The sequence below is a fragment of the Mustela nivalis genome, assembly GCF_964662115.1.
Source record: "Mustela nivalis genome assembly, chromosome: X".
Lineage (NCBI taxonomy): Eukaryota > Metazoa > Chordata > Mammalia > Carnivora > Mustelidae > Mustela > Mustela nivalis.
Genome location: NC_139040.1, coordinates 117,961,622 through 117,981,013, shown reverse-complemented (window position 1 = coordinate 117,981,013; position 19,392 = coordinate 117,961,622). Strand labels below are relative to the sequence as shown.

The following is a 19,392-nucleotide window of genomic DNA, read 5'->3' as shown; positions in this document are numbered from 1 at the left end:
GGTAGAGGGAAAAACAACTCCAGCTGCTTTGAGAGTTTTATCTTATACCTGTAAGAAAGATTCACTGAGCAAAGTATTTGAAGTTAAAAACACAAGGCACTAATTCCTGAACTTGGAAGCAACAAAGATGTCTTCCAGTAGGTGCATGAATAAACTGCAGTTTGACACAAGGGAGTATATTATTCAGCAATAAAAAGAAATGAGCTACTGAGTTCCTAAAAAACACTAAAGAATCTTAAATGCAAACTGTTTAGGGAAAGAAGGAATCTACAAAGGCCGAACAACATTTTGGAAAAGGCAAAACTATAGAGATAGTATTAAAAAAAATCAGTAGTTGCCATGAGTTGGGGAGGGGAGGGCAAATGCATATGTAGAACCACAGAGGATTTTCAGGGCAGTTATATTACTGTTCTATAGGATACTGTAATGGTAGATACATGTCATTATACATTTGTCAAAACCCACACAATGTACAACATGAAGAATGAACCTTAAGTAACCTATGGACTTGTTAGTAATAATGTATTTATACTGGCTCATGTAAGATGTTAACAACATGCTGCGGTAATAAGAGAATTCTAGTTTCTACTCATTTCCCTACAAATGTAACTAATCTAAAAAACAAAGTCCAGGGGCGCCTGGGTGGCTCAATGAGTTAGTATGCCTTAGGCTGTCATGATCTCCAGGTCCTGGGATAGAGCCCCACAGTGGGCCCCCTGACCCCGACCCTGCTCCAGCTCATGCACACTCTCTTCAAATTAATAAAATCTTAAAAAATAAAAAATAGGGGTGCCTGGGTGGCACAGTGGATTGAGTCTCTGCCTTCGGCTCGGGTCATCGTCTCAGGGTCCTGGGACTGAGCCCCACATTTGGGCTCTCTGCTCAGCGGGAGCCTGCTTCCCCCCTCCTCTGCCTGCTTCTCTGCCTACTTGTGATCTCCGTCTGTCAAATAAATAAATAAAACCTTTTTAAAAAAATGAATAAAATAATAAAATTTAAAAAATAAAAAATAAAAACGAATAAAGTCCATTAAAAAAACCAAACAATAAAAAGCAGCTGCCCTACAACCCAGCAATTGCACTACTGGATATCTACCCCAAAGATACAAATGTGTGTATATGTATGTGCGTGTGCACGCACCCACACAGGAATACTATGCAGCCATCAAAAAGGGAAATCTTGCCATTTGCAACAATGTGGATGGAACTAGAGGGTACTATGCTAAACGAAATAAGCCAATCAGAGAAAGACAATTATCATATGACCTCACTGATATGTGGAATTTGAAAAACAAGGCAGAGGAGCATAGGGAAAGAGAGGAAAAAATGAAACAACACAAAACCAGAGAGGGAGACAAATCATAAGAGGCTCTCAATCTCAGTAAACAAACTAAGGGCTGCTGGAGAGGAGGGGGGAAAGGGGGATGGGGAGACTGGGCAATGGACACTGGGGAGGGTATGTGTTGTGGCAAGTGCTGGGTGTTGTGTAAGACTGATCAATCACTGACCTCTACCTCTAAAAGCAACAATACATTATATGTTAACAGTAATAATAAATAGTGGGATGCAGGAAAAAAAACATAAAAAGCAATGTGCAAACCAGATGCAATAAGCAAAATCCGGACTGTGGGGGTGATTCAATAAGACAATTTGTTTTCTTCAATAGATACACTATGAGGGGGCAAGAGACCAGATGGATGGGGAACTTACAGATTTCTTTTCTTTTTTCTTTTTTTAAGATTACTTATTTGGAAAAGAAAGCATGAGAGAGAGAATGAGTACAAGTAGGGGTGGGGACAGAGGGAGAGGGAGAAGCAGGCTCCCCACTGAGCAGGGAGACTGATGCGGGACTCAATCCCAGGACCCTGGAATCATGACCTGTGTTGAAGGCAGACACTTAACCAACTGAGCCACCCAGGCGCCCCTTTTTTCTGATTTTTAAAGGGCCACTTGCACTATTCTTGACTTTTACCAGCCAACCCCCTCCCCATTATGCCTGTTCCTCTGGAGCTTCATTAATTCCAAATTCCCACCTTCTGTTAACCCACTTTCTAAGGAAATTAATTTTTCTCTCACCTATCCCTTCTAAGCTAGTAGTTTTACATCTAAGCCCACTATTTCAACCAAACAATGGTCTCCTATTTCTAATGGCTCCAGTGAATGGGTCCAGTAAACACTGTCTTCTGTCCTCTCAAGCTCAAATTTACTCAAAATTTTTTTCTTTTCTTTTTTTTACAAAGTTGGTCCTAAATCAACACCCTTGTTTCTGTTAGCGGCAACATAACCGCCTTAAAGAATATATCTCTCTCGGGGTGCCTGGGTGGCTTAGTGGTTAAAGCCTCTGTCTTCGGCTTGAGTCATGATCTCAGGGTCCTGGGATCAAGCCCCTGCTCGGCGGAGAGCCTGCTTCTCTCTCTTCCTCTGCCTGCCACTCTGCTTACTTGTGCTGTGTCTCTGTCAATTAAATAAATAAAATCTTAAAAAAAAAAAAAAAAAGAAAAGAAAAGAAAAGAATATATCTCTCTCATCCTATGAACACACAATCTACCTTCTGCTATCTTATGCTTTAATCCAAGGAGACTTCTCATTGTCCCAGTAACTCACCCTTAACAAGCCTATGCCTATAAGATAGGTACTATTTTGTCTTCATTTCCCAAGAGTCTTTGAAAGGTTAAGTGACTTATCCAAGGCTATATCATAAAACGTGAGATCTGGGATTTGAAGTGAGCAGTAAGACACCACACCAGTCCACTATACTCTTAGCCACTATGCAATAAAGCCATCCATTTACTTGTCACAATCACCCTATGAAGTGACAGGTCATTTATCCCCAGGTTACCAGGGAGTTCACTGAAGCTCAGAGAATTAACTAACTCACTTTACATATTTCAGTGTGCAGGGGTGAACAGATTCAAACCCAATCTTTGTTATTGTTGTTCATGGCCCTCACATTAGGGTATCTCTCCACAGCATTCTGTTCCCATTCCAGAACCTAAAACCACACTGGTGCCCATTTTCAAAATGTGGAAGGCTGTTAAGTGGTAGTGATATTAAAGAACTCATGGAAGAACTTGGAAGCAGCAAAAGGTTCAAAGCCCAAACAGAATAAAGAGTGTGCACCAGGCCACTGCAAAGTCAGACCCAGAACTTCTAGAATCAAGTACATCTTACCTGTCCTGGGGGCAGTCTCACAATGCTCTGTACTATTGTCAGGTGGGCCTCTATAATTTCCTGACCCACATAGAAGTCCTTAGAGTTAAGTAAGTGAGGCATTCCTAGGGGACACCAAAACGAATTTCCCAGAGAAAGTATGTTCTGCTCCATGCCATTCATGCCAGATCTTCAAACCAGAGTGAAAGTTCCATTAGGGCAAGGATCCTACCAACTTTATTTACTGAGTTATATACCTGACTTGAGTAATCTTTGAATCAATCAAGAGTAGTCCAGACATTCCCAAAGGAGTGGCAATTTTAGAAGGCAGTAATTTCCTCTTAAGTGTGGGAGCTCCTTACCCCAGTCTTTTTGAGTTGACCAAAAGATACTCTTTTTCCTGAGGTAATAAGCTAAAAATATGAAGAGGATTCTAGAGGACATACGCTGGTAAGTAAGAATCAGTCCAAAGCAAAAGTCATTCAACACAGTTTGTGGCAATTTATATCTTTGTGAAACCATCACTAAAATTATATTCACAGGGCTTCTGGCTCTTCCAATGAAGAAAAACAACAAACATGAATTTAATTCGACATTAGTAAACCTCATCTCGTAAAGCCCAGGGGTCATGGAAAGCACTAACAACAGATTGATTTTACAAGTACTGAAATGATAACCGACAAATTCAGAACGAGGACTACCTCCAAAAACAGAGGAATACATGGGAAAGGGGAATGCGGAGGGGGACACAAAGGGCTTTAGATGATTCTGTGTTTTAATTGTCAAGTTCAGAGTAATAAACTCCCAGGTGTTCATTGTATTATCTATATTTTTTGTATGCTTCAAATATTATTTATAGAAGAACGATTCACTTCTTGCCAATTTACCAGAATTAACCATACCCTTATCACTCCCCTCTCTGTTTTACTGCCATGTCATGGGAATAGAACCTTAAAAGAGGCTAGTGAACTAGATCTGATTTAACATAGAAGTCCGGTTTCCTGGAAACCAAAGGGTACCTATTATTCATCTGAGAGTGGAGTCAACCAAAAGGAAGATGACTTAAACCAACAAATATTTATTGAGCATCTACTAAGTGTCAAATGCTAGTAATTCAATGTGATTAAGACAGATAGCATTATTGTCCATTAGAGCTTAGAGTTTAGTGAGGGAATTGGAAATTTCATCACTAGAAATAAAGATGAGAATAAGATACTTAGGAATAAAGGATTGGACAGGTTTCAAGAAAACTTTTAGAACTCTGTTTCACCCAGAATAATTAGCAGTAAAATGCTACAAAAAGGACCGGCATGTTAGATTTCTGAGGACAGGGGAGTGCCCTAAGGGAACGGCACCAAATCTTGCAAAGAACCTCAACCAAGTACCCCACCAGATAAAATGAGTAGTGACAGCTACAAAGAGAACAGAAGTAAGCCTGGATTAGGGCAGGGGTCTCAAGGATGAATAACCAAAGGAAACTTCCTGTGGGTTGTGTAATATGCTCCTCTCCTGAAGGAAATACAATGTTTCCCTGTTTCTACTGACACAATTACCTTGAGAAATATTTATAAAGATACAATTTCCTTGAGAGATTATAAAAATACTTAAAAGATAGAAATCCTCTTAAGTCTAAAAAAGGGTAATTACTTTAGAACTCCTCTGCTTTCAGGTAAATTAGACCTTCCATTTTGGAAATTCCGAATAAATTTATCTCCGAGACGAATAATTTGTGGGCTTTGAGCCTCAAAATGGAGGGGACTTAAAAAACTAAAAGGTCTTTATTCCCACCATTTAAATACAAGATATGAGGCAAAAGTAGAAAACTTGGGAAAATATGGAACAAGTGTTCCATTAAAAAAAAAAAAAGTTAAACCCCGTAAAGGTGGGAAAGAGTAAATCTCTAGAAATGAACCTTAAATAAGTAAATATACATCAAGGTTTCGTCCACTGTTCACAAGGGAGACGGAGCAGTCTCAACAATACTGAACAACTGTCCATAAAGAAACCCATACAGGAGTACCTGGTCACTCAAGCAGGCATTACCTTTTTAAAGTTAAGAACTGCTTTCAGGGCTTAACTCTTTGCCCAGGAAGCCAAAGGCACTCATTTGGGAAACCCGGGCCGCCTCAGGGAGGTCTCCCCCACTGGACCATAACGCGCCGCGGTCAGTCTGGCGCGAACCCGGAGCAAAAGCCCACATTCTCCCGCAGGAGGCCCTACAAAAATGGCGTCGGCTCCACCCCAATGTGACCAAACTGGAAGACAGTAGTAACTTCCCAGCTCCTCTCCCAAGCCCCAAACCGCGAGTGTATCCTGCAGCCGGGTGCCGGCACAGCGGAATGGAAGGTCACTGCGACCTGGGTAACTCGGGGGCCGCGGGCAGGGCCGGAGAGACCCGGTCGAGCGGAGTCGTGGTCCCGGAGTCCCGGCAGCATTACCTTTATTCTTGGGCATGGCGGTGACGGAAGCCTCCCGGCGTTTCCGACTCCTATCCTGGGGGTGGTGGTGGCGGCGGCGGCAGCGGCGACTTCTCCGAGGGGCCCCAGGGGCGACGCGTGGCACGCGCGGTACCAAGCAAGCAAAAGAGGCCGGGTCGCGTGCGCGGGAGACTCTAGCGACCGAGTTCTTCCGAGATCCGCCGGCGCTCACGTTCAGCCGCAGCAAATGGCGTCGCCGCTGTTTGCGTCTCTTTTCCCCGCCTCCGAACGGCGGCTGGCCCGCCCACCCCTCCCGGGCCCTACGGCGCAGGCGTGGGCAACTGACACCCGCCCCTCCCCCCGCCCTCCATTGTTAGAGAGGTGGTGACGCGCTTTTGAAGCGTTCACAGTAGTTTGTTGGAACGGGCGGGGGACGGGACCGTGAGGCAGGAGGAGCAGGAGTCAGGGGAGTGGGCGGGGCCTAGGCGTCACAATAAGGGACGGATTCAGGTGGCGCCCGCTGCTGGCTGACATCAGACCTCTCTGCTGCTTTTTGACGAGCCGCGTCTTGGGGTTTGCGCTGCTGCTGACTCATTAATCTCACAGCTCGTTTTTTGTTTTTTAAGATTTTATTTATTTGACAGAGAGAAATCACAAGTAGGCAGAGAGGCAGGCAGAGAAAGGAGGAAGCAGGTTCCCCGCGGAGCAGAGAGCCCAACGTGGGGCTTGATCCCAGGACCTTGGGATCATGACCTGAGCCAAAGGCAGAGGCTTTAACCACTGAGCCACCCAGGTGCTCCTCACAGCTCGTTTTAACTAGTCCCTTTCACCCGCCCGACGTGGTCGGGAGACTGAGCAGAAGGACAAGCCTCTCCGGTGATCTCCATTACCAAGGCATAATATTTGCATGACATTTGTTATTACTTTATAATAAAGGCTACATCTGCTGCTTGCTATTACCATCAGTTAGCAGAATGTCTCACAAATAGTAGATGCTCAGTATATACACCAGGAGGGAAGGAGGGGAAAAGACATAAACTCGGTGCTATGGGCTGAACTGTGCCCTCCCAAAATTCATACATTGAATTCTTGACCCCTAATATCTAAGAATGTGACTGTATTTAGAAATAGAGTCTTTAGGGGCACCTTTGGCGCAGGTCTTGACCCCACGGTCTGGGATGGAGCCCTGCTTAGGGCTCCCTGCTCAGCTGGGAGTCTGCTTTTCTCTCTCCCCGACCCCTCTCATGTGCTCACTCTCTCTCTCTCTCAAATAAATAAAAAAAAGTCCTTTAAGAATGAAAAAAAAAAAAAAAAGTAAGGCCTTTAGAAGTAATTAAGTCAAAAAGAGTTCATTACGGTGGGCCGGAATGCAATATTGACTGGTGTCTTTATGAGAAGAGGAAGAGGAGGTTAAGACGCAGGCACAGAGAGGAACACCGTGTTAACAAGGTGTCAGCCTTTACAAGCCAAAGAGAGAATCCTTACAAGAACCCAACACTGCAGACCTCTTGATCTCAGACTTACAGCCTCTGACACTGTGAGAAAATAAATTTTTACTGTTTAAGCCACTCAGTTTCTGGTATTTTGTTATAGCAATCCCAGTCACCTTATACAGCTGACTATACAGGACATACAGCTTCACTTTTAAGTAAACTTTATTTTTTGGTTTGTCTTTTTTTTAGATTTTATTTATTTATTTGAGAGAGAGCATAAACAGGAGGAGCAGCAAGCAGAGGGAAAGGAAGAAGCAAGCAGGCTTCCCACTGAGCAGGGAGCCCAATGCCCATCCCAGGATCCCAAGATCATGACCTGAGCGAAGACAGACGCTTAACCCACTGAGCTACCCATGTGCCCCAGTAAACTTATTTTAAATAAATCACTTTTCTGAAAATATTAGGGTGTCAGCATTATCTTTCCAAGGAAATGGACATACCTAAGTGGCAGAGAAATAAAGTACTATTGTTGAAAATAGTGGTTTTATACCAGAGATACTGACAGTCTCTGGAGATATTTCTAGCTGTCACATCTGGGAAAGAAGGATGCTGCTGCTGGCACCTAGTGGACAGAGGCCAGGGATGCTGGTAAACATTATACAGTGCACAGTACAAACCCACCCACCTGCAAACAAAGCATCATCCAGACCAAAACACTAAAATAGCTGAGGATGAGAAACCAATGACAGGCATTTCTTAGAGACTGAAAGATGATGGGGACTTAAAGTTCTGGGTTTCTTTTTCCATTTGCAGTAACTTGTAATATTCACAATTGAGGATGAAGGACATCTATGAAATTTATTTGAATTTTGCTTTGAGGCCAAATGATTATGACCTTGGACTTTGAAGTTAGAGAGAGCTGGGCTCAAATTCAGCTCTGCAGCAACTTATTACTCTATAACTATGGACAAGTTACTTAATCTATTTATAAGTCTCAGTTACCTCAGCTATAAATTAGGTATAGGAATATTACATATCATATTGGGTTATTGTGGGAATTAAATCGATATAATACATTCATGGTTTAGCAGTTTTGCCTAGCACCTGGCAAGTCAGACTCCAAGTGTCTGAAGTTCAAATATTTAAAAACCAAAAGTCTCAGGGCACCTGGGTAGCTCAGTGGGTTAAAGCCTCTGCCTTCAGCCCAGGTCATGATCCCAGGGTCCTGGGATCGAGACCTGCATCGGGCTCTCTGCTCAGTGCAGAGCCTGCTTCTCTCTCTCTCTCTGCCTACTTGTGTTCTCTGTCAAATAAATAAATAAAATCTTTAAAAAAAAAAAAAAACAACCAAAAGTCTCTGCCAATTACTCAGTATAAAACCCCAAAGGAAAAAAAAGTCAGGCTTCATTTGTCTATCATAGGATGGTTCTCACATTTGACTGACCATCAGAATCATTTGGAAAGAGGTGAGTCATGGGGACATCTGAGGGAAAGGACTACCGGGCAGAGCACAAAGGCCTGGAACAGGAGCATGCTTAGCATGATGTGAAATGTTGGGGTTCAGGAATGAGTGGTCAAGGAAAAATTCTTGAGATGTCTTCAGTACAAAAAGGGTGATTTTATTAAAGCATGGGAACAGGACCTGTGGGCAGAAAGAGCTGCACTGGGGTTGTGAGGAATGGCTAATTATATAATTTCAAGTTGGGAGGGGGTTAAAGATAGCGTTAAGTCAACAAGGTTTCCAGGACCTTGATGGGGTAGCTGTTGTTAGGAAAAGGTCATTTACCACTATCTAGTAAAACCTTAGTCATGAGACCCTTTAAAAGTATATCAGTGGGCCATATGTTGGGAGGATGATTGCTAACATATATCTTGATGGGGATGGGTAGAGAAAAGGAAGTTTCCAAAGGGATTTTTGGAAGGATCTTGGAAGTCTGGTTAATGTCAAGCTAAGGCTGTCTTTTGCCTTTAGCAAAGCATTCACATTGAGGCAGTTAAGTTCCTGAGGGACGATGACTCTACCTGTCTCAAGTATGTGTCAGGTGGCTGTTAAGTTATTTTTTTATTATTTTTTTAATATTTTAATTTTATATTTGTTCTACTGGTTTTAAACATGTGCTCAAGTTTCTTATGCAGTATTGGATTTACTCTTTTTTTTTTAATATCTTAATTTTACTTTTTTCAGAGTTCCAAGATTCATTGTTTATGCACCAGTGCTCCATGCAATACATGCCCTCCTTAATGCCCACCACCAGGCTCACTCATCCCCCCACCCCCTCCTTTCCAAAACCTTCAGTTTGTTTCTCAGAGTCCACAGTCTCTCATGCTTTGTCCCCCCCCTCCAATTTCCCCCAATTCACTTTTCCTTTCCTTCTCCTGATGTCCTCCAAGCTATTCCTTATACACCACAAGTAAGTGAAACCATGTGATAGTTGACTTTCTCTGCTTGACTTATTTCACTCAGCATAATCTCCTCCAGTCTCGTCCATGTTGATAAAAAAGCTGGGTATTCATCCTTTCTGACAGCTGAGTAATATTCCATTTGTATATATGGACCACATCTTCTTTACCCATTCATCTGTTGAAGGGCATCTTGGCCCTTTCCACAGTTTCATGATTTATTTTCTTGAGTGCCTCTAACTCTCTCTGTACATTCTGTTCTCTACCCTTCCTTCCCCTTTTAGGTTGCAGCATAATCATTGTTTTCTTAGAAGTCCTACCCTGCCCTGACCCTTAGGCAACTCTGCTATATATTTCTATAGCATCCTGCACTTCCTTTACCTAATTTTTCTAAAGTCAATCAATTCTATCAATTTAGGGTGGATTAACAAAATTCAGTATCTGGATCTTCAAAGCTGCAGAAGAGTGATCATGGCAAAAATTGGAGCACTGGGTGTGGTGAAAAATAATGAATACTGTTATGCTGAAAATAAAAAATAAATTAAAAAAAAATTGCTCCTTCATGTTGGCTTGTCTGAAGAGTTAGATGTTTTTTTAGATAACCATGGTAGGCTGGCTAATGGACCCCAAGAATGTTCATGTCCTAATCCCTGGACCCTGTGAATATATTATCCTATGTGGCAGAAAGAATTAAGATTGCAGATTCAATTAATGTTGCTAGTTAGTTAGCTTAGAGATGTGGAGAGTTTCCTGGATTACCTGAGTGGGCCAATCACATGAGTCTTTAAGAGTGGAAGAAAAGGTTGAAGAGAGGAGTCAGATTCGTGTGACAAGGACTCTACCCACCGTTGCTAGTTTTTTTTTTTTTTTTAAAGATTTTATTTATTTATTTGACAGAGAGAAATCACAAGTAGGTAGAGAGGCAGGCAGAGAGAGAGAGGAGGAAGCAGGCTCCCTGCCGAGCAGAGAGCCCGATGCGGGACTCGATCCCAGGACCCTGAGATCATGACCTGAGCCGAAGGCAGCGGCTTAACCACTGAGCCACCCAGGCGCCCCGGTTGCTAGTTTTGAAGATGGAAGAGGGTGGCCATGACCCAAGGAATGCAGCTAGCCTTCAGAAACTGGAAAAGGCAAGGAAACAATTCTCTCCTAGAACTTTCAGAAAGGAATTCAGCCTGTCCAACACCTTGGTCTTAGTCCAGTGAGACCCATATTGGGTCTTCTTCTTCTCACCTACAGAACTGTGAGAATAAATGTGTTGTTCTGAATTGCCAAGTTTGTGGTGATTTGTTACAGCAGCAGAAAACAAGCACAGTAACAGTCCTACGTTGCCTCTGTAAATACCAAGTAGACCTTGAAGCTCTCCATCTTAACCTGAATAGCCAAATTAATCCATGTGGATAGTCCCTAAACTGTTTTGGCCTGAATTGTAGTTAAGACAAAGCTGTTAAGGGTGAGGCCCTAATGCAATATGACTTGTATCCCTGTAAGAGGAAGAGACAGAAGGGGCAGAGTGACTACTTGAAGAGGCAGCAAGAGGGTGGCCATCTGCAAGTCAAGGGAAGAGGCCTCAGAAGAACCCAACCCTAATTGACTTCCAGACTCCAGAAGTATGAGAAAATAAGTTTCTGTTGGCTTCAACAGAAGCCACCCAGTCTGTGGTATTTTGTTATGGCATCCTGAAATGATGAATAAATACACCATCATAATATAAAATTACTAAGAATGTCAATGGGGAAGGTAAGGGCTAACTGTAGGACTATAACCCATTCCCTCCCTACCAGAAATCAATGACCTCAATCAAATTTCCTTAAATATGCCAATGATATTAGCAGAAAGAAAACGAAAAGTTCTTATGTCTAAAATGCTTTTAGGGGCACCTGGGTGGCTCAGTGGGTTAAGCCGCTGCCTTCGGCTCAGGTCATGATCTCAGGGTCCTGGGATCAAGTCCCGCATCGGGCTCTCTGCTCAGCAGGGAGCCTGCTTCCCTCTCTCTCTCTGCCTGCCTCTCCATCTACTTGTGATTTCTGTCAAATACATAAAATCTTTACAAAAAAATAAAAAAAATAAAATGCTTTTAGGGGCACCTGGGTGGCTCAGTTGGTTGAAACTTCTGCTTCAGCTCAGGTCATGATCCCAGGGTCCTGGGATCCAGGCTCTCTGCTCAGCGGGGAGCCTGCTTCCCTTCCTCTCTCTCTGCCTGCCTCTCTGCCTGCTTGTGATCTCTGTCTGTCAAATAAATAAATAACATCTTTAAAAAAAATAAAATAAAATGCTTTTAGCAAGATACATTTTGTCTCTAGAGATGGCTTATTGTAAAACATGGAATTTATGGACTGATGAAGCATGGTTGGCTGGAGAATGGGGGTTCATAATTTGTGTAATCAATGAGGTATAAAAAGGGGAGGTTGCAAAACCAAATAACTCCCCTTGTTTGAGCAATGTTTCCAGATTGCTCAGAAGAAAATTGTCCTTTAATTCTGAGTCCAAAGTGTACAGTAATGAGGAAGAGAAAGGGTATTTTGGAGCTAAGTCTGACGATTTCGGACTTCTTGAAGAACAGATTATTTCACCTGTGCCTGGTGATCGCTCTGTATCCTTTGAATCATTAATCACATTTGGTATTGGGTTAAGATCTATGATTCATGTGCCTGATGTGACTCTTTGGGCTAACCAAGACTTTGCATACAAAAATTATCTTGCACTTCTTATTAACTCAGAAATGTTCTTGTTTTAAGTTCTATCAATCCAGTTTGATAAATTTATACTTTGGAAAAAAATTTATACTTTGGATAGAATTTGCCATTATGAAGGATTATCATATAACTGAAATAACCTGATAAATGACATACATGCATTTATTTGAAACTTTATTATATAAATTTTCATTTCTTTTAAAGATTACAAAACCTGTTCTGTGACAGGAATACAAGCAATATTGTTCCAGGATTATTCATGGATACATCTGAAAGAGCTTAGATTACGCATTAACAGTATGATTTGAAAACTTCCCAGATTAAACTCTTAAGTAAAACAATTTAAAGTATTCAGTGATAATTAATCCTTTACAAGCATTTCATAATTATGGCAGCAGTGCCAAGTATCTGATGTGATTTAACCACCAATAAAAGGTACAATACATAGGAACTCATGATACGGTAACTTGGGCTTCCAGCATGCCTTACTAGAGAGAAACTAGTATAAAGTAAGATCAGGTATAATAGTAGAAAAATATTTGTGACTTTTTTTCTTTTTTAAAAACTGTTTTAAGTAGTTGCCCACCCCATTCCCACCCAAGGCCAAAAATGCAAAATAATTACATCCCTTAGGTGTATATCTTCCCTTTTGCTTGGGTAAGAGTTAAGATAAACCTAATACATGTACATAATTTTAAGAATTAAAAACTCATCACCCATAATTATTAAGGATGCTAAGGAATGGCAATTAAAAAAAAAGCTTTAGATGATAAACTAGAGATACACAAACCAAAACCTTTATCCTTATGCCCTTGCTTTGTATTTAAAAGTTCTACTTTACATACTTGTTTGAAAAACTCAGTATACAGCTCATTCAGTACTATAGTGATACTAGGAGTAAAGATTTTCACTTCCATTAGATATTGAACTAATCTACTTAGACTATTACGGAGACTCTCCTCTCACATGTGTTTACACACATTGTACTCAAATGGTATGTGCTCTGGAAGAGGTTTTCTTGAGGTCTGCATCTCTGAACTTAAGTCTCTAAATTTTCCTTTTCACTAATCTCTATTCAATGTCATATACTTTGCTAGTTGCTCTGGGAGAAGTCATGGACATTTAAACAGCTTATCATGCACTTCAAGGTTAAATGGCAAAAAAATGAGGAAAGTGCCTTAAGAGGTAGGAAGTAGACTCTCATCCCAACCCTTGCTATGCCCTGTATGAACAGTTAAAAGACTGAATCAAAGTGGTAAATGTGAGACCGATAGTAATACAATGCTTAAGAAAATTAACTTGACTTCATTACTAGAATTGAGAACACTAAGTCACACTGGAACCAGTTACAAGTCACTTGACCACACAAAATACAGCAGTGTCAGAAGTACATAAAGCACACTGTAGATAAAAATTCTTCTTGGCCATCCATATTTAGGTATTATCATTCTGTAGATTCTTCACTAGAAAAAGTGGTTAAGCGTGGCTCTGTAGAATACCACAGTCCCAAGAAAGCAAATTTCATTCCTTCTTTAATTGGTCTCCACCAATGGTCACTTGGGGAAACCAGCAAAATGTAAGCAATCTGGAGGCGAAAAGAGGACTATTTTCACTAATTGAAATATAAATAATGAGTTAGGTCAACTTATCTGTGAATTAAATAAAACTCAATGTATACATCTAGTGTGAGTCACATGGAGCTGGACCTTTCAGAGAGACAGAACTCTGACTAGATTGGAACCTCTTGGTTTAAGTACCAAGGGTCAACCATGGAACCCAATATATTTCTTAAGCACAGAAAACAGACCTTTTCTAACTCTTTACATTCCTGAGATATCTGTCCTAATGCCTTCACAAATCTCATAAATCCTTGATACCACCGTGAGAATTTTATCTATAAAATACGGTAAAGCAAGCCGAGTATTTTTCAGTCATTTATAAAGGCCAGGAAGTAGAGACTATCAAAGCCATGTTGAGATATGTATTGCTGACTTCCAGGGTGATTAAGTACATTTGTACAAAGGCTCCCAAATCTTGGATGTTTTTCTGCTCTCATCCCAGGCTGGACCCACCCCAGTCCCTTTCCAACCCAATCCATTCTCTTACTCATGAAGCCTTTGCACCCTTCTCCCTCTTCAAATCTTTCCTGGGCTGAGGGTGCAGGGCACAGCAAACAGGCCAGCCCAACCTCTCATAATGTCCCCACTTCTTAAAATTAGGTGGGAAATGGTTGATCCAAACCCATACTTTGCAGCCTACCACATGTGAAATGTGAATCTCTACTGTGTACAACACCACACCCCCTCCAGACCCTAAGTGACTTTTCCCCACACATCAGCCTTGCAGCATCTTGATTCTGTGCCTTGTCAAAATATTACATTTTTGGACTTTTAGGGTTGCTTGTGAATAAATGGAAGTTAAAGGTCTACTGTACTTAGGAAAAAAGACATCTCTATAAATTAGAAGGAGTTGAAATGACTTACATAAAAAATTAAAAGGACAAAAACTTACCTTAACATCATCACTTGAAAGGGAAGATACAAAACACGTGGTAGCGTAATCCATATTTTTCAGCATATGCTTGGAAAAGTTAAATGCACTCTACCATTCTAGATATTATTTTGGATTATAGGCTAAGAGCAAGTTTGTAAAAGTGGCCTGATGGTTTAGTTCCTTCTTTCACACTGAAATAATCTTTAAGACTAAACCAAAACCTTCTGGGAGAAGCCCTGGTAACTAGGAGAACTAACTGGTTAAGGGCCCAGAGGAACTGGACTCAGTAATTAATGGAAAAGTAAACCCAGGGCAAGCATGACATTTAGAGCTGTCTGCTGTAAATCAAAGGCAATAGGAATACCAGGATCACAGATGAAATATATCAAGCTCATGAACTGCATTTTAGGCGAAAGTCTTCAGTTTTGTGAACACATGACTTGCTTTTCTCCAATAAAACTGGCAGTTGAAGTAGGCAAAGAAGGCATTATCTTTGAAAGCAATAAACTTGCCATTCATCTACCAGTGGAGTAATGTCCCAAGAAATGCTTTTTTTTTTTTTTAACAACTCTGCTCCTGGTTGGGTGATAATATGAAGGAAAGGTAGCATGGTGTTATGAGGGGAAAAAAAAACTGAGTAAGAAGTTAAGGATTCTAGTCTTTGTTTTGGTTCTTAGTTACTTTACATGCAATGTGAGAATGTCAAACTAGATAATTTATAAGGACTTACACATTTACTTCTGGTTCTAAGACTACGATGGACAACACACCTAAGCACTTATGGAATAGCATTGGTGTCCAAAATTTGAAAATGTCTTTTTTTTTTTTTTTTTTTTTTGCCTAGAGTTACACTAACATTTTAAAAGCGACAAGAATTTGGGATGGGTTTGGTTTGAAACACTGAATAGAGAGAGAGAGAAAGAAAGAAAAAAAATTTTCTGGGCAATGGGAAGCAGTTTTTGATAGTCAGCATTTATATACTCAAGAATTTTAAAATACTTTCTCCATCTAGATCTTCTGAATCCCTCTTACTGTACATTTTTTAAATTTAGAAGATAAACTTACATTTGATTTCTATGCAATAATCATTTTGTGTCACTTAAGCAAAATGAATGTTACAGATTTTCCCTTTCTCTTTAGCTGTGTAGAGGAGAACTTAAAGTAATAGTAAGTGGCTTCCAAGACATTTAACTAAACTACACTTTCTTGGCTTTGTACTCAAAAGATTTAAAGCTTTGAGCAGGTAAAAAGACTTCTGATGTAAATGGCTCGGTACATGGCTGGGCACATTCTTGATGAGGTTAAGCTAAATCACTTTTCCTAGTTTTTGTTTTTCACATTACATATTGATGTACGCTAGGTAGCTTAACCAAAATACAGGTAATAATGGATACAAAAGTTTCTTTAATCAAATAGAATTGTGGAAACTACCCAAATTAGATGTAGATAACGAATACTGTAATCTAAGCAGACCCAGTAACCACTATGAAAGCTGATCATTTCTGAAATTAAAGGAAGCATTATATGGCTGTAAGTCATCAGAAGGAATTCAGAAAACACTCAATGATGAACATTCACTTAGCCTACTTGAGCTATAATTTCAGGTGAGAACAAATACTGTTTGATCAAGAATGTTTTATTCCCTCAAATAAGAAAGTTTAAATCCAATTTCATAGAGAGGCTGGCGGCCTTTATTACATTCAAATTAGTGTTTAATATAGAGCATCGTAATGGGATAGAACTCATTATGATTTACCTTTTTCCCAAAAAGCATACTTTTCTTGCAGGGATACAAGAACAGGTATCCTGTTATTCATATGCTAAATTCTGCAATTTGATCTATTTAAACGTGAAAGATCTAATGGGACTTGAATGACCTGTTGTTAAATTTTCCTTCGCCAATCTCTTCACCAGAACTCTTAAAGGCCTTTGATGTATATTGGCAAAATCCCAAATTATATGCCAAATACTAAATATGGATACTATTCAAGATCAAAAGTGCAAGAACTACCTCCTTGATTAAGGAAAAAAGGACCCTAAGGAGTTGCAACGTATATGGACTAACTTCATAGGTGTACTCTTGATGTCATGCCACACACACGTGATAACTTTCTCTACCATAACAGCTCTCTAGGTTAGTCTGACAAAGCACCTGACTTTAAGAAACAAACAAATGAACGAACCAGTGAAACAGACATGGGGAAATATATGTACATTTTGGAAGTATTACATTCAACAGCTGTTCCACAATCTGGCCATTTTTAGGGCTGTCCAACAATACTGTTAATCCAGGTGAACTATTTAACCAGATTTAATAGTCAATTGATTAATAATAATAGATTCCAAGTTAAACAAAGCATGTATACATTAAAGAAAGCAGTACAGAAATGTACTGTATATGAACTGTTTACAAAAACATACAAAATGTTGGATGGCACAAGGGATACAGTGCTAATAGAAACGGATTGTTTAAGCTAAGTGCTTAACATAAACTGTCCATCCCTATAACTAACAAAGAATATTTCAGGGACATGAAATATTTCCTATAAAAATAATGCTATATGGTGTAGAGTACTTTATTCAGTGTATTTTTAGGTGGTATTCGTATGTTCATTATTCTTGTTGATTCAGTGAATATGTCTTCATCATGTTTCCATTTTCATTTCATCCGAAGCTCCAGGAAAATCTAACTTGCTAACAATCATTTAAAGCGAGAAGAGACGGAAGCAGGAGCAGCAGGAGGAGCAGCAGCATTATGGGTACCAGCTGGGACAGTGTGTGCTTGCAGGTGTCTCTCAGATATGTGCTACCTGTCGCCAGAACTTGTGCTATCAGCTTACACCATGGTACCAAATATCTCACTGAGGTCACTTCACAGAGCTGTGGAGGTGATTTTTTTAATACCTCTCCGCTGAGCAAGAGTAGAGCGGCCTACTGGTTCCAAAACTGGCGACTGATTACGGTTTAAAGCAGAATATGTAGCTGCCATAGCACCCTGAAAATAGGAAAGAGAGGTCACAACACAAATGACAATGGGTACGTACGTAGAATACGAGTACGTAGAATACGAAATACAGATATTCCCCCCTATATAATTTCTTCATATGGAAATTTAGATAGATTTAATTGGGCTTATAATGAAAATAACCATACTGGTCAAACCCTCTGATTTAACTAAAAGAGGCAAATACGGGAGCCTGAACTTATGGATGAGAAGGGACAGGGATGTGCTTATAATAAGCAGCCCTCACTTTACTCAGGACTATTCAACTTTTTGTTTCTTTGCAATTCTTTATTTTTTTTTAAAAGATTTTTATTTATTTATTTGACAGAGAGAAATCACAAGTAGGCAGAGAGGCAGGCAGAGAGAGAGAGAGGCAGAAGCAGGCTCCCCGCTGAGCAGAGAGCCCGATGCGGGACTCGATCCCAGGACCCTGAGATCACGACCTGAGCTGAAGGCAGCGGCCTAACCACTGAGCCACCCAGGCGCCCCTCTTTGCAATTCTTTAATACCAGGGGCAGCAAAACATGCTCTTCTGGAACTTGTTTTGCCACTGCTGACAACCTCAAAGAATTTGCTCTGGGTTTTGCATAAGAAAGAAATGTATAAACAAAAAATAGGAAATCCATAAGCCTATGTGACAGATAAACTCAGAAGTCATTCTTACACTACATTATATTTTGGCATGCTTTGACTTTCTCTTTTCCAAACCGCTCATTTTAAGAGAATCTCACTTTAGAAATGGATGCAGGCTGAGCGAAAGGGAAAGGTGCTGTGGGCATGGACAGGGTTGGCTCACAGTTTCCTGGAAGTCATGCAGAAAGCAGTGCCTGAATGGGGCAGCTCACCTTGACTAGATGGGGTGCATCCTGTCTGTTCAGTTGGTACTGTGGCAGTTGGTCCCAGTGGACAATCCAAGGATGTCTGAGCACAAGGGCAGCAGTCAGTCTCTGATGAGGATCCACATGAAGCATCTTTGACACCAGGTCCTGTAATGGGAAGAAGAGGAGTAATACAACAAATTTAAACTTTTGTTTGTTTTTCTATAGCACTTGATACTGGTCAGCATTCTTCTTTAGCTTCTATGACACTATTTTTTTCCTGGCATCAAACCTTGGGGTTCAAAGCAATTTGGTCAATATAACATTTCTTTTTTCTTTTCTTTTCTTTTTTTTTAAGATTTACTTTAAAGAAAGTGACAGAGAGGGTGCCTGGGTGGCTCAGTGGGTTAAGCCTCTGCCTTCGACTCAGCTCATGAGTCAGAGTCAGCTCGGGGTCCTGGGATTGAGTCCCACATCAGGCTCTTTGCTCAGCAGGGGGCCTGCTTTCATCTCTTTCTCTCTCTCTCTCTCTCTCTGCGCCTGCCTCTCTACCTACTTGTGATCTCTCTCTCTCTGTCAGATGAATAAATAAATAAACAAACAAACAAATAAATAACTCTATCTTTATAAAAAAAGAAAGCGACAGAGAGAGAACAGAAGTGAGCATGAGCAGGGCAAGGGGCAGTGGGAGAGGGAGAGAATCTCAAGCAGACTCCCCAACATGGGGCTCAATCCCATGACTCTGAGATCATGACCTGAGGCAAAATCAAGAATTGGATGCTTAACTGCCTGAGCCACCTCAGTGCCCCCAACATGGCAATTGCTTTAAAAAAAAAAAAAAAGGCAAAAAACCCAAGTCTCTGTTTTCTCTTCCCTGAGTAACAGTAACTTTGGTACATTACCAAAGAGTAAATTTACCACATTTATGTATCTTTAAGTACTTTGGCTCTTTTATTCACTGAGATATTCTGACTTTTCTATA

General features: G+C 40.7%; 2 protein-coding genes across 8 annotated transcripts in view; both read right to left on the bottom strand.

The window, feature by feature from the left end:
• The window catches only part of EIF1AX (eukaryotic translation initiation factor 1A X-linked), a gene marked incomplete at its 5' end in the record, with an annotated part of 22,251 nt that extends 16,090 nt beyond the window's left edge, over positions 1-6,161 (bottom strand). Inside the window, 3 exons of the mRNA XM_082716532.1 lie at positions 2,033-2,050; positions 5,588-5,886; positions 6,106-6,161. Coding sequence (XP_082572658.1) covers positions 2,033-2,050; positions 5,588-5,886; positions 6,106-6,161 — 373 coding nt within the window. The remainder of the gene's footprint in view (positions 1-2,032; positions 2,051-5,587; positions 5,887-6,105) is intronic.
• Positions 6,162-12,252: 6,091 nt separating this feature from the next.
• RPS6KA3 (ribosomal protein S6 kinase A3) overlaps positions 12,253-19,392 on the bottom strand; it is a 113,806-nt gene continuing 106,666 nt past the window's right edge. For all 7 annotated transcript variants that reach the window (XM_082718340.1, XM_082718336.1, XM_082718342.1 and 4 more), the window contains 2 exons: positions 18,438-18,578; positions 12,253-17,583 (listed from right to left, as the gene is read on the bottom strand). In XM_082718340.1, the coding sequence (XP_082574466.1) occupies positions 17,461-17,583; positions 18,438-18,578 (264 nt within the window). In that variant the 3' untranslated portion in view covers positions 12,253-17,460. The remainder of the gene's footprint in view (positions 17,584-18,437; positions 18,579-19,392) is intronic.